The sequence below is a fragment of the Pristiophorus japonicus genome, chromosome 1, assembly GCF_044704955.1.
Source record: "Pristiophorus japonicus isolate sPriJap1 chromosome 1, sPriJap1.hap1, whole genome shotgun sequence".
NCBI lineage: Eukaryota > Metazoa > Chordata > Chondrichthyes > Pristiophoridae > Pristiophorus > Pristiophorus japonicus.
Window position 1 is genome coordinate 484,553,457 of NC_091977.1, and position 14,938 is coordinate 484,568,394.

General features: G+C 50.1%; 1 protein-coding gene across 1 annotated transcript in view; it reads right to left on the reverse strand.

Moving 5' to 3' along the window:
- The window catches only part of LOC139276970 (ALS2 C-terminal-like protein), a 212,465-nt gene that overhangs the window by 117,828 nt on the left and 79,699 nt on the right, over window positions 1-14,938 (reverse strand). Inside the window, exons 2-3 of the mRNA XM_070894971.1 lie at window positions 10,140-10,344; window positions 8,885-8,990 (exon numbers count right to left, since the gene is read on the reverse strand). Coding sequence (XP_070751072.1) covers window positions 8,885-8,990; window positions 10,140-10,202 — 169 coding nt within the window. The 5' untranslated portion in view covers window positions 10,203-10,344. The remainder of the gene's footprint in view (window positions 1-8,884; window positions 8,991-10,139; window positions 10,345-14,938) is intronic.

Below are 14,938 nucleotides of genomic sequence, written 5' to 3' on the forward strand. Positions count from 1 at the left end.
GGATTCATGAAGGGGAAATCATGTTTAACTAATTTACTGGACTTCTTGGAGGATATAACAAGCATGGTGGATAGAGGTGTACCGATGGATGTGGTGTATTTAGATTTCCAAAAGGCATTCGATAAGGTGCCACACAAAAGGTTACTGCAGAAGATAAAGGTACGCAGAGTCAGAGGAAATGTATTAGCATGGATAGAGAATTGGCTGGCTAACAGAAAGGGTCCTTTTCGGGTTGGAAATCGGGTGGTTAGTGGTGTGCCACAGGGATCGGTGCTGGGACCACAACTGTTTACAATATACATAGATGACCTGGAAGAGGGGACAGAGTGTAGTGTAACAAAATTTGCAGATGACACAAAGATTAGTGGGAAAGCGGGTTGTGTAGAGGACACAGAGAGGCTACAAAGAGATTTGGATAGGTTAAGCGAATGGGCTAAGGTTTGGCAGATGGAATACAATGTCGGAAAATGTGAGGTCATCCACCTTGGAAAAAAAACAGAAAAGGGAATATTATTTGAATAGGGAGAAATTACAACATGCTGCGGTGCAGAGGGACATGGGGTCCTTGTGCATGAAACTCTTTTTGGAGTTCACCTGCAAAAACATAAAACATTAAACCGTGCCACCCGACCTGGGTGACACACCAGACATTTACAAGGCCCTTTTTTCCTTTTTTTGGTTTTTCTTTTTGTGTTTTTCATTTTTTTTTTGGTTTTTTTTTGGGCGCTAAAATCACATTTTTCCAGTGCCCCCTATAAAAGGGAAGGGGACACTAAAAGCACCGGCAATTAAAACAAATTAAATTTTAAAACGTAAAATCAAATTAAAATTTGGTTGCCGGGCGTGATGATGCACTCCAGTCCCTCCGGTGCCCACCTCTCGCGGAAGGCCGCGAGCATACTGGTGGACACCGCGTGCTCCATCTCCAAGGACACCCTGGACCGGATGTAAGAGCGGAAGAGAGGCAGGCAGTCAGGTTGAACGACCCCCTCGACCGCCCGCTGCCTGGACCGGCTAATGGCACCCTTGGCCATGCCCAGGAGCAGTCCTACGAGGAGGCCTTCGGACCTACCCGCTCCCCTCCGCACAGGGTGCCCAAAGATCAGGAGAGTGGGACTGAAGTGCAGCCAGAATTTCAGGAGCAGCCCCTTCAAATAATAAAACAGGGGCTGCAACCTTGTGCATTTCATAAAAACATGGAACACGGACTCTTCCAGACCGCAGAAATTGCAGGCAGCCTGGGAGTCCGTGAACCGGCTTAAAAATTTGTTGCACGGCACTGCTCCGTGCACCACCCTCCAGGCCAAGTCCCCGATGAATAGTGGGAGGACCCCTGCGTAGAGTGCCCTCCATCGGGGACCCCCGCCTCCTCCGGACGGCAAGATGGTACGCCATGGCGTGTCCGGACGGCCGGCGAGGATGGCAAAGTTGACGGTGTACAGGAGCAGCCCGTACAGGAAACCCCTCCGCGCGGAACTGAAAGGCACGGAGGGGATTTCCCCGAGGCGGCTCAAGTTGTGAGGCGCCGGCCCCCGAGGGAGGTTCCGGGGTTTGGCGCCGATGAGGAATTCCGTCCGGACGGGGGTCAGTTCGGACGGGATCTCCCCACGTGCTTGAGCCTCCTCGATGCACCTAACGGAGTCAGGGCCCAGAGCTGTTTTTAGCGACTCGATGGCATCGGCCGCGTGGCGGACGTTGGCAGAGTTTAGGCGCCGCGCCAGCGTGTCTGGCGCCATCCAGCCCGCTCCTCCGCCATCGAGCAGGTCCCTGACCCTGGTCACCTCACCAGCCACAGCCCTCTCTTCCGACCGCCACATGAAACCTCGGCCGTGGAGGTACGGATTCCCGAGCAGCGGCTCCTGCAGGACGGCCGCCACTCCAGCCGGCGGAGAGCTGCGCTTGGTGGAGACTTTGTTCCAGACCCTGATGAGTTCTCTGTAAAAGACAGGCAGCTCCCGGAGGGCGGTCCTGGCACCCCCCAAGTTCACAAACAGGAGCTGCGTGTCATAATTGAGGTCGCGCTGCTGGCGGAAGAAATACCTCGCCAGAGCACACCACCTAGGAGGGGGCTCGACGTAAAGATATCTCTGCAGGGTCTAAAGACGGAAAGTCGCGAGCTGGGCGCTGACGCACACCAACGACTGACCGCCCTCCTCAAGCGGGAGACTCAGGACCGCGGCAGAGACCCAGTGCTTCCTGTTGTTCCAGAAGAAGTCCACCAGCTTCTTCTGTAGCTTGGCGACAAACGCAGGGGGAGGGGTCAAAGTGACCAGCCGGTACCACAACATTGCGGCCACCAGCTGGTTTATGACTAGCGCTCGACCCCTGTAGGACAGCACTCGGAGCAGTCCTGTCCTGCGCCCTAGGCGAGCGGCGACCTTGGCCTCCAGCTCCTGCCAGTTCGCCGGCCAGGCTCCCTCGTCGGGGCTAAGGTAGACTCCCAGATAGAGGAGATGGGTCGTGCTCCAGGCAAAAGGCCTGAGCTCCTCCGGCAGGGAGTCCACCCGCCACTGACCCACCAGGAGTCCGGAACATTTCTCCCAGTTGATCCTGGCGGAGGACGCGGCCGAGTAAATCTCCTGGCACTCACGCATCCTCCGCAGGTCAGCGGGATCCTCTACCGCGAGGAGCACGTCATCGGCGTAAGCCGAGAGGACGACCTCCACGCCCGGCCCTTGCAGAGCCAGTCCCGTCAACCTCGTCCGCAAGAGGCGCAGGAAAGGCTCCACGCAAACGGCGTATAACTGGCCGGACATGGGGCATCCCTGGCGCACCCCTCTCCTAAAGCGAAGGGGCGCCGTCAAGGACCCGTTAACCTTAATCAGACACTCCGCGACGGCGTACAAAAGTCGGATCCGGGCGACGAAATGCGTCCCGAACCCGAAAGCGCACAGAGTTCCTTGTGCATGAATCCCAAAAAGTTAGTTTGCAGGTGCAGCAGGTAATCAGGAAGGCGAATGAAATGTTGGCCTTCATTGCGAGAGGGATGGAGTACAAAAGCAGGGAGGCCCTGCTGCAACTGTACAGGGTATTGGTGAGGCCGCACCTGGAGTACTGCATGCAGTTTTGGTCACCTTACTTAAGGAAGGATATACTAGCTTTGGAGGGGGTAAAGAGACGATTCACTAGGCTGATTCCGGAGATGAGGGGGTTACCTTATGATGATAGATTGAGTAGACTGGGTCTTTACTCGTTGGAGTTCAGAAGGATGAGGGGTGATCTTATAGAAACATTTAAAATAATGAAAGGGATAGACAAGAACGAGGCAGAGAGGTTGTTTCCACTGGTCGGGGAGACTAGAACTAGGGGGGACAGCCTCAAAATAAGGGGGAGCCAATTTAAAACCGAGTTGAGAAGGAATTTCTTCTCCCAGAGGGTTGTGAATCTGTGGAATTCTCTGCCCAAGGAAGCAGTTGAGGCTAGCTCATTGAATGTATCCAAGTCACAGATAGATAGATTTTTAACCAATAAGGGATTTAAGGATTATGGGGAGCGGGCGGGTAAGTGGAGCTGAGTCCACGGCCAGATCAGCCATGATCTTGTTGAGTGGCGGAGCAGGCTCGAGGGGCTAGATGGCCTACTCCTGTTCCTAATTCTTATGTTCTGTGTTATGTTATGTTTACATTATACATTAATGATTTAGATGAAGGAATTGAGTGTAATATCTCCAAGTTTGCAGATGACACTAAACTGGGTGGTGGTGTGAGCTGTAAGGAGGACACTAAAAGGCTGCAGGGTGACTTGGACAGGTTAGGCGAGTGGGCAAATGCATGGCAGATGCACTATAATGTGGATAAATGTGAGGTTATCCACTTTGGGGGCAAAAACACGAAGACCGAATATTATCTGAATGGCGGCAGATTAGGAAAGGGGGAGGTGTCATTGTTCATCAGTCATTGAAAGTTGGCATGCAAGTGCAGCAGGCAGTGAAGAAGGCAAATGGTATGTTGGCCTTCACAGCTAGGGGATTCGAGTATAGGAGCAGGGAGGTCTTACTGCAGTTGTACAGGGCCTTGGTGAGGCCTCACCTGGAATATTCTGTTCAGTTTTGGTCTCCTAATCTGAGGAAGGACGTTATTGCTGTTGAGGGAGTGCAGCGAAGGTTCACCAGACTGATTCCCGGGATGGCAGGACTGACATATGAGGAGAGGCTGGATCAACTGGGCCTTTATACACTGGAGTTTAGAAGGATGAGAGGGGATCTCATAGAAACGTTTAAGATTCTGACGGGACTGGACAGGTTAGATGCGGGAAAAATGTTCCCGATGATGGGGATGTCCAGAACCAAGGGACAAAGTCTTAGGATAAGGGGTAGGCCATTTAGGACTGAGATGAGGAGAAACTTCTTCACTCAGAGAGTTGTTAACCTGTGGAATTCCCTACCGCACAGAGTTGTTGATGCCAGTTCATTCGATATATTCAAGAGGGAGTTCGATATGGCCCTTACGACAAAAGGGATTAAGGGGTATGGAGAGAAAGCAGGAAAGAGGTACTGAGGGAATTATCAGCCATGATCTTATTGAATGGTCGTGCAGGCTCGAAGGGCCGAATGGCCTACAGCTGCACCTATTTTCAATGTTTCTATGTTTCTATGTTACATTGCTTAACTGTGAGCATGTATTACATTTGTGAACGCAGGACTCTAAATCCACATTGATACCGGGCCACCACACGTGGGATCTGACTATCGCTTTCATCATTATGATGCCTGGGTGGGTACTGTGGAGGTCATTGATGAAGGTGTCTCTGCCCTCCTTGGGGACGATTACTCGATTGCCCCACAGAAGGCAGTCTGCCCGTATAGACATTTCATCTTTGCGCTGCTGGAACGGCTTTATCTCTTCCTGCATTTCCAGTGGGACACTGTATCAGCTCCCGTGAAGCACACAGCTTTTGACCAGAGATAATAAGGGGTCCTGGCTTGTCCAGGTTTTGATCTGCCGGGCAGTGATGGGTGATTGCTCACTCTCAAATGCTTCCATAACCATGGCTAGATCTGAGGCAGCGCCATTTTCACCCCCGTGGTGGGCAATGGCAGCCTACTGAGAGCATCGGTGCAGTTTTCTGTGCCTGGCCTGTGGCGGATGGCGTAGTTGTATGCGGACAATGTGAGCGCCTGTCTCTGGATGCGGGCCGATGCGTTGGTATTCATCCCTTTACTCTCGGAAAACAGGGATATAAGTGGCTTATGGTCAGTTTCCAATTCGAATTTTAGCCCAAACAGGTATTGATGCATTTTCTTTACCCCATAGACACATGCTAACGCTTCTTGTTCAATCATGCTGTAGGCTCTCTCAGCCTTAGACAGATTCCTGGATGCATAAGCAACCGTTTGCAGTTTCCCGAAATCATTAGCTTGTTGCAATACACACCCGACGCCATATGACGATGCATCACATGCTAGTACCAAACGCTTACATGGATCATACAACACAAGCAATTTGTTTGAGCATAACAATTTTCTCGCTTTTACAAAGGCATTTTCTTGGCTTTTGCCCCAAACCCATTCACCCCCTTTTCATAGTAAGACATGTAGTCGTTCTAGCAGTGTGCTGAGACCCGGTAAGAAGTTACCAAAGTCGTTCAAGAGTTCCAGAAACGACTGCCGCTCCGTCACTTCTGTGGCCTTGGTGGTTCTCGATTGCGTCCGTCTTTGCGTTGGTGGGCCTGATGACGTCCGCCGCAATCCTCCTTCCCAAGAACTCCACTTCAGGTGCCAGAAAAATGCACTTCGAGCGTTTTAATCTGAGCCCCATGCGGTTGAGTCAACTAAGAACCTCCTCCAGGTTCTGCAGGTGCTCGACTGTGTTCCGACCTGTGACCAAGATGTCGTCCTGGAAGACCACGGTGTGCGGGATCGACTTCAGTAAAGTTTCCATGTTTCTCTGGAATATCACCGCCGCTGATCGGATTCCAAATGGGCATCTGGCAAGGCAAGACCACAGAGGCCAGAAAGTGGGGGGCGCAGGGCCCGACTTTGCAGACGATCCAACATCTGCTGCTGAGGAGCTCCGATTCTTACCCGTCAATCCGCTGGATTTGTTCTCCACGGATGAGAGTGCGGACTTCGAGGAACCTGCATCGCCACGCTCCAGAAGCCATCCAGTTGTCCTCCAGTCTTTCCCGCCTCCACGCTGGAGGTACTGGCCCCTGAGAGCGGAGAGATGGTACAGTTGTCCAGGAGGACTGTAGATATTGGTGACCAGCTCATCAAAGCATTGGGGGACATATCCAGACAGCTGGCCACCATGACTGAGTACATTCTGTGGATGGCGGAGGTCCTGGAGGCGATAGCCAGGAACACTGCTGGCACAGGCCTCCCAATGGTCCCAGAGCGCGGCACTCCACCCCCAGGTACCGCACCACCACTGCGAACGACAGATGAGAGCAAGGACCAAGATCCTGCTTCTGCATCAGAGAATGTTGCCCCCTCGGCACCCCACACTCCCATACCCGTGCAACCACAGCCTTTGCCTTCATCCCCCCCCCAATGAGGCACCGCCAGGAGCTCCTCGGCCAGGCGCCGTGGAGCAAGGAGGGGAAGGGGTAAACGTAGGGAGAAGAAGGGGAGGGGGGGGAAGGAAAGTGAGGTGTATGTCCACAGGTGATGGCTGTTTTATATCTCCATCTGGGTGTATACAATTTGTTGTAATGTATGGGGGGAGGGGGCCACCCTCCTGCTTTGCCTTTGTATTCTGTGTTACAGGACATGTTGAACATTTGATTAATGTCAATGGTGGAAAAAGTGGGGTGTGGGCAGGGGTTGGGTGTTATTGCCTGTGATACTTATAATTTCAGACCAATGTTGGTATTAAAAATGTTTTATTGAACATAACCTTGATGCGCATTGTCTCAGATAGCTGGTGATTCCTTAACAGGAAAGGATTAAATAAAACTTAACTTCAATCAACATAAACTTTACCTGGCACCAAGGTGATGGCACCATTGATGTCTGAGCTGCACACACACAGTAGTGTGTCAGTGTTATCATTCACATCAATGTTCTTTCAGGCAAATCGTTCAGATATCAGCTCCTCACGTAAGAGTCTTGCAGCTATGTAGCCACCACAGCCCCTTTCCTGCGGTTTGAAGGGGTTGGCGGGGGGGGGTCGTGGGCATGGTTGCATAGCCAGCCTGATTGTCTGGTGGTCAGCATCCAGCCCCTTGTCATCCTCTTCCTCTCTCTCCAGAGGTGGAGCATCAGTCCCTTCTGGCAATTTTTGGCCCCTCCTAATAGCCAGATTGTGCAGCATGGAGCACACGACCACGAATTTAGCTACTTGCTCAGGGTTGTATTGTAGCTCCCCTCCTGAGTGGTCCAGACATCTGAAGCGCAGCTTAAGCACAGTTATTGTTTTCTGGACCACATTGCGTGTGTCTCTGTGGCTCCGGTTGTTTCGCTTCTTGGCCTCGGTGAGGGTGTCATGCAGAGGGGTCATCAGCCAGGTGGCTAGGCCATATCGGTTATCACCAAGCATCCAGCATTATCCTTGTGGCTGACTCTTAAAGATGTCAGAGACAGCGCTCTCACGCAGGCTGTGAGCCTCATCAAAGGTGCCCGGACATTTGGCATTCACTGCCAGTATGATCTGGTTGTGATCGAGAACTAGCTGGACCTTCAGGGAGTGAAATCCTTTTGTGTTACGAAAACGCTCCGGGTCCCGAGAAGGTGGCCGCATGGCGATGTGAGTGCACTGTATTGCTCTCTGCACACTGGGGAACTTAGCAATGCGGTAGAATGCTCCAGCCCTGTCAGTCTGAGCCTCCGTGGTCATGGGGAAGCTGATAAAATCCATCCTTCTTGCGTACAGGACCTCCGTGACCTGTCTAATGCAGTGATGGTTGTATGGTGAGACAGAGAGCAAATCTTGACCACGGAGGCCCGACAGGAACCGGACGCGTAGAAAGACAGTGCCGCGGTGACCTTGACCTCGACCGACACTGATGTCCTGATATGTGAGCTCATCAGGCTGCATATGTGGCCTGATGAGCTCACATATTTCATTGATCACCACCTTGTGGAAGCGCAGTCTCCGAAGGCAGGTGTGGTCGGACGTGTCGAGGTAAGACCTCTTTTCCCTGTACGTGTGGGGTGTGTATGGTCTGGCCCTCCTCCTCATTCTTGCATGTCTTAAATTGAGCACATAATGATGTGCATCACACATTGAGCCAGCTGCACTCTGCAGCATCTGCTTATTAATCGATGCAGGCTGAGACATGGCTGGCCCCATTGCAATGAAAGTATAATAGCGATTGATCAGAGGCAATGATTTCCTCACTAAAGTAAACCCCTAATAGTCTAGAGTCTGAAAATATATCTGTTGAGATGGTCACTTCACCTGAGAAGAACTCCAAAGTCAATGCAATCTCCGCTGAAGTTGAAGCAGCCTTTTGAATGAAGCGACCTGCAATTTTAAAAATGGCAGCCACACCGTTGGCTTTAGCTCAGAACAGTTCCACTTTTTCTGGGCGAGCGATATTGTGGGCAATGTGTTTGCAAGTGGTGAAAGTGACGGTGGGCGATCTCCTGGGTGTTAGTTTCACCAAATGTGGTCTTTACGACAAAAAAAAGTGAGCGGGGGATATTATTCAATCTCGGCGTTAATTCCGTGCGGAAAATAACGCTGGTTGATTTCGCCCATTTCTGATGATTCCACCCGAAAAAAGTGGGTGGCGGTATTATTTTTTCCCGGCATTAAGCACATGGGGAAAGTAACACTCGGTGATAAGTTTCCAAAAAATGGCCATCAGTTTCCGTTTTGTGGTTAAATGGGTGATACATGGACATTATACATCATTTCAGCGGTAAAATGGACGTTAAGCATGCAACAAACGTGGAAAATCTAGCCCTTAATCTCTTTTAAATCACCCAACAGTTACTTACCGGCCTTAACAAGAGGCTGAAGAACGTGTGCTTTCAGATCACTCAGTGAGTTCTTGAAGGACTGCTCCAACTTGAAGAGGTAGGCAGCTTCCCTTTGACATTTTTCCTTTAGATAATACAAAAAACAAGAATAGTTTCTATTTTCAGGGAGAAGCCAAGGTCTATAGTGCAGAACACTTCATTATGTTTGAAGAGAGAAGAAACAGTGTTTGGGGTGATGCCCAGCTTGGCTTTATATTGGAGAAGGTGTTGAGTTCCACATTTTTGAGGTTCTGCGAAAGAATGTGTGTGTGGAGTTGACATTGTAATGACTCTAGATTTCAACATGTTGAGGATACAGGATGAAGGAAGAGCGAATACGACAGCAAATTTGAAGTTTAGCAGAGGAGCAGTGACCATAATAGTATTCATAAAACAGAGAACACAAGATATATGGGAGGAAAATGAAATTGGTTTTAAATGGGCATGTGCCATCCAACCATAATGCAAGTGCTTATCAGATAGCTTGCAACTCTAGTAACAGAACACCAATATGGAGGAAGTTGTTTTATTATTAAGTTGATTTTAACACCCTTCATTGGTTTCCCTTTCTATGGTGCGCAAGTTATTTCACTGTCACCTAATGAAGTCACCCAACAGGAAGTGTTTGATTAGGCAGATGGGCTTCAGCAAATACACAAAGTTTGGGTTGGTATTCTGGGTGGAAAAGATGGAACAAAGGCTCTTCATAATTTATTGAGAGATTTTGTGGCACGGTGAAACTCTACTATTCCAGTATGAGAAACTAGAGGCTGTGGAGGAAGAGAGGAATTTTGGTGTCCATGTTCACAGGTCACTAAAATTTAGTGGACAGGTACAAAACGTAATAAAAAGAACTAATGGGATGTTGGCCTTTATTACAATGTAGTTGGAATACAAAGGAGAGGAAGTTATGTCTCAGTTGTGCAGAGCCTTGGGTCAGACGCCATCTGGAATATTTCGGTCTAATTGGGCACCCGCCACAGAAAGGCTGTATTGGACTTGGAAGGGGCACAGAGCAGATTCACCAGAGTTATACCAGGTCGCAAAGAGTTCAATTATGAGGACCAGTTACATAAACTTGGCATGTAATCCCGGGAGTTTAGAAGAATGAAGAGTGGTCAGCCATGAAAAGGTCGAATAAGCTCGAGGGGCTATGTTCATTTAAAAAAAATTGTCTGGCAACAGTTTTAGATATGGGGAAAATGATACTGTCTTTTATGGTTCTAGAACTTACCTTAACCTCGGGCCCCAAATTGAGGACTTCTTTGGAGTTTGATGCAGACTTTGGGAAAGGCATAGTTCAATTTACGGAAAATCTGGACCCTTGCGGCAGTGTATCTGAAGCGGCCCACTGGACGGAGTAGTTTGGATCCATTCTGTGGCTCAACTGAGAATCAGAAGCTCCATCTTCCTCAGCAGGTTGTTTTCAGGAGAGTTTACTGGTTTAATAAAAAGAAAGACACAGGTATCTCAAATATTTTTCAATAAAATGTATCAACTTAATTTTGCTTCTGTTTTGTGTAGGACAGCCTGCTGATCTCTCTTTGCAACCTCTTCTTCGGAGTGCCACATTTCCCAGAATATGTTGCTGTTGTTCCCTACTTGACTGCTCTCCTGCACCATTTTAATTATGGTCAGCCAGTTGTGTGACAATCAGGAAACCTATCATGCTTAAGAGTGCCCAAATTAAACTATTGTGAAATCCAGATTGCAAAGTTTCTGTTTGTCTGATGTGGTGTCACAATCTCCTCCCTCCTCTCCCTTCCCCCGCCCCCACAGGGACATGTTATACTTACTCAAATCCATACGTTGCAACAACCAAGGCTTGGGTATCATCCCAACTGTGCATGGAGTACCATTGGAGTTTAACGGACTCAAATAATGAATGTACTGGCACAAACCACTGCTAATGTTCCCTCTACTTGTCTAGCTGCATTACCCTGTTCACAAATTAAGATTACCTGGAGGTGAATAGGAAGAATTCTAGCCCTCAGCTATAGGTCTGCCTCTCTAGATCCCAGTGAACGAGGCTGGCGGTTTACTCACCAATAAATACAAGGCAAGTAACCGCGCAACTACCATTACATGTTGGATGTTTTCTGATTATTGCTGAGGTGCACCCAAACCACATTGCAGTGAGTTAAAGCTTTGTTATGCTTTCTCGGTACTATTACTGCCTGCCATGCCATTTATAGATCATATCAAGAATTTAAAAGGGATGTGAATCATATGATTCAGCATAATGAGCTTAATTGGGAAAAATCAGGGGGACGAAATTGTCCTCTGCCTCAAACAGGGAGCACAATGCGGATTAAATGATTATTCTCCGTCCCAATGCATGGGGTGGAGAATAGAGGGATTTTGCTCTCTTTTCCTCTGTGATTTCCTTGGGGCAGTGTTTCAGGCGGCAGCAAGACGGAAGTGGGTCAGGAGCAGGGCAGAAGGCAGGCGATGTCATCAGGTGCCGCTCCCAGAGAGTGACGCAGGTTCCTCGGACCAGCATCCTGATGACGTGCTCTCTCAGGATTACAACATTCCTGACCTCCCATTCTGCTAATGCCTCCACGCATGGTTCCACCTGAGCCAAGCCAGACTGCACCCTTCCAGGAGGGGGCTGGCCAGTCTGCACCCGGCCCTTCCAGGCCCAAAGGTGTTCAAGGGCATCCTAGGTCAGCTGTACCTCCCACACAACAACCACAGCAGCCTTCCCAGACCCATGATGCAGCCACAAGGGAGATACATAGGCATAGTGGTAGGGTAGGCACTCGTAAGAGGTGTTATAAGGACATGCACAGAGGTAAAACATGATTATTGGTGTTAGTTGATGGTAGTCTTTTTATTTATGTTGTGTTTTTGCACTGAATTGAATATTTTGATAAATCTTTATTTTTGCCACTTAACTCTGGCCAGGTGTTTCATTTGGGAGTGGGCAATTGTGCGTGCAGGCACTCATTGTGATGCCCACTGAAAGTGGGAGCTGAAGGGTCATGTGTGGATGGAATTATCTGAAGTGAGCAGCTATTAGACGCAGCTGCACCTCCCTTGCAGGGTTGCGATGGGGACGATGCCTCCTAGCTCTGTGGTGACGGGGATCCACATCCTCCTCCTCCTCCTGTGGTACTGCTGGCTCGACCTCCAGCGGCTGTCCCCTCATGATGGCTAGGTTGTGCAGCATGCAGCAGACCACAACAAATATGGAGAGCCTTGAGGAGAGTACTGCAAGGCGCCACCAGACCGGTCCAGGCAATGGAACCTCTGCTTAAGGATGCCAATGCAGTGCTCGATGATGCACCTGGTGCCAGAATGAGCGTCATTGCAGGCATGCTCTGGCTTTGCCCTGGGGTTCTGCAGTGGAATGAGCAGTCAAGTGGACAGGGGATATACCTTGTCCCCAAACAGCCAACTGCAAACCTGATTCGGGCCGGTGAAGACGGCGGGCACACTGGTCTGGCACAGAATGAAGGAATCATGGCTGCTTCCTGGGTACCTCGCATCTACTGCCAGGATCTGAACCTGATGGTCACACACGAGCTGCACAGTGAGTGGAACCCCTTGCAGTTCACAAAGATCTCGGCGTGATGTTGTGACGTCCTTAGCCCGTGTGTGCAGTCTATGGCACCCTGCACCCTCGGCAAGCCTGCAATTTGGGCAAATCCAGCCGGCCGCTCCGCCTGTTTGTCCCTGGTCATGGAAGGAGATATAGTGCACCCTTCTCCTGTAGAGTGCATTGGTGACCTACTGGATGCACCGATGTGTAGAGAATTGCGAGATGTTGCCAATGTCTGCAGTGGCAGACTGGAAAGACCCTATGGCATAAAAATGCAATGCCATGGTGAGCTTGGTCTCTACGGTCAGGGCAGTCCTCAGCATTGTGTGAGGCTGGAGATCTTCGCGCAGGACAGTGCAGAGCTCCCTGAGTATGTCTTTCCTAAATCTTAGCCTTCACAGGCATTGCTCATCACTGAGTTGGAGGAAGGAGGACTGAGGTCTGAAGACCCTATGAGGGTAGGGCCTCCTTCCCCCACCTCTGCGTTGTCCACCTCCCCTAGCAGCTGGTTGATGCCCATTTCCCTGGTCCTTCTGAGGTTCGGGTGCCTCTAGAGGCTGTTGCTGGTAAGGCTCCTGGTCCAGTATTCAGCAGTGAGGGGGGTGGGGGGTAGGGGGGGTAGGGGGTGTCAGCATACCTCATCCTCCTCCTGACGTCATCTTCCTCCTGGCCACCCTCACTAGCCGCAGGTCTGCCCACATCCGAGAGCCCTTCTCTCTGTTAGGCAGCCATAGCTGCTGCCTCCTTTGGTCGCTGCCTCTCTAGACGTTGCTGATGGCGACACCTTCTCCTGCATCTGCCCAGGTGTTCCCTTGCCAACACAGATCCCATTCTTTTTCAAGCTGCGCCCTGCCAAGCAGGCCTCTGGAGCACAGAATGAGGCCCACAGGCCTCCACTAAAGACAGAGCTGAAAGTCCTCAAAACCCTCACAAAATCTCTGAACATCACTCAGCAGGTTAAATGCAGGCAAAAAACAGATGCAAAACTTTTCTCAAAAAATCACCCCGATCGCGGGAATAGTCCATTGGTGTCGCGTTCCACGGCAAAGTGGACCGACACAAAAACCTAGCAGGGTCACTGCCAAAAAAAAACCTCACTTTTTATAGCTGAATATGGGAGGTGTGGCCACGTCACAGCAATGATGACGTCACCGAGGCCGAAACCCCTTTACCGCGACTTCACCCCACCGATTGTGGCTGAAGTGCTCTATGCTCTAACTCCGCCGAGCATAATATGCGTCAGGGGGGCAAATAGACCAGAATGCGGTGGTTGATCGATTTTTCTGATCGGCCGCCGAAAACGCACGTTAAAGGCCCCTGGGTCGCTTTTCTCTTGAAAAGAAAATGCTGAGGGGTGACCTAGTGTTGATCTTTACAATTATGAAAGGTTTTGGTAGAGTAGATATGGAGAAAGTGTTTCCACTTGTGGGGAAGAACAAAACTAGAAGCCATCAATTTAAGATAGTCACCAAGAAATCAAAGAAGGAATTCAGAGTAAACTTATTTACCCAGAGAATGGTGAGAATGTGGAACTCACTACCAAAAGGAGAATACCATAAGGATGCATTTAAGAGGAAGCTAGATAAGCAGCTTGCGGCATAACCAAGTGCCTCATGACCCTTTGGCTCACCCTAACCTGTAACCAGTGCGCCACAGTGTTCAGAGCATACGTCCCAACACTGGAAGCTACAGACGAGACCAAAGAAGAATTCTACTCCAGCTTTGAACGATCCCTGGCCTGCCCGAGTCCCAACGGACAACAAGCTGATCCTCCTTGGCGAATTTAATGCCAGAGTGGGAAAGGACACAGACCTCTGGGGAGGTGTGATCAGCAGAGAGGGGGAGGGAAAACCAACTCCAACGGTACCCTCCTCCTGACAAAATGCTTAGAACAGGGCCTTGTCATAACCCACACCTTGTTCTGTCAGTAAGACAAGTGTAAGGCTTCAAGGCAACACCCTCACGCCAAGTACTGGCATCTGCTCAACTACATCACTGTCCGAGCGAAGGACCGCAAGGATGTGCGCATCCCCCGCGCCGTGACAGGACCTGACGACTGCTGGACGGACCACCGCCTAATCCGCTCTGTCACCACCATCAACGTAGCCCAAAAAAATCGACGGCAACAGAAACAATGCCGCAGGATTATCAACGCTGGAACACTCAAAGGTCTATTCAGCCGAGCGCCTCACTGCCAACCTGACGACTCCCAGTGACCCAGAGACGCAGTGTCCACAGTGCCCTCAAGGCCTCCATAATTAACACCTGTGACGAGACACTCAGTCATTCGACCAGGAAACACCAAGACTGGTTCGACGAGAATGATCAGGAGATCCAGGATCTAATAAGCCGCAAGGCATTCTTGAACTTGAAACAGCAACAAAACTTGAGAGCAAGAAAACAGCTCTAAAAACGTCTGAAGGCCGAGGTCCAACAAAAAACTCACGACCTGAAGAACAGATGGTGGGTGGAGAAAGTACAGGAGA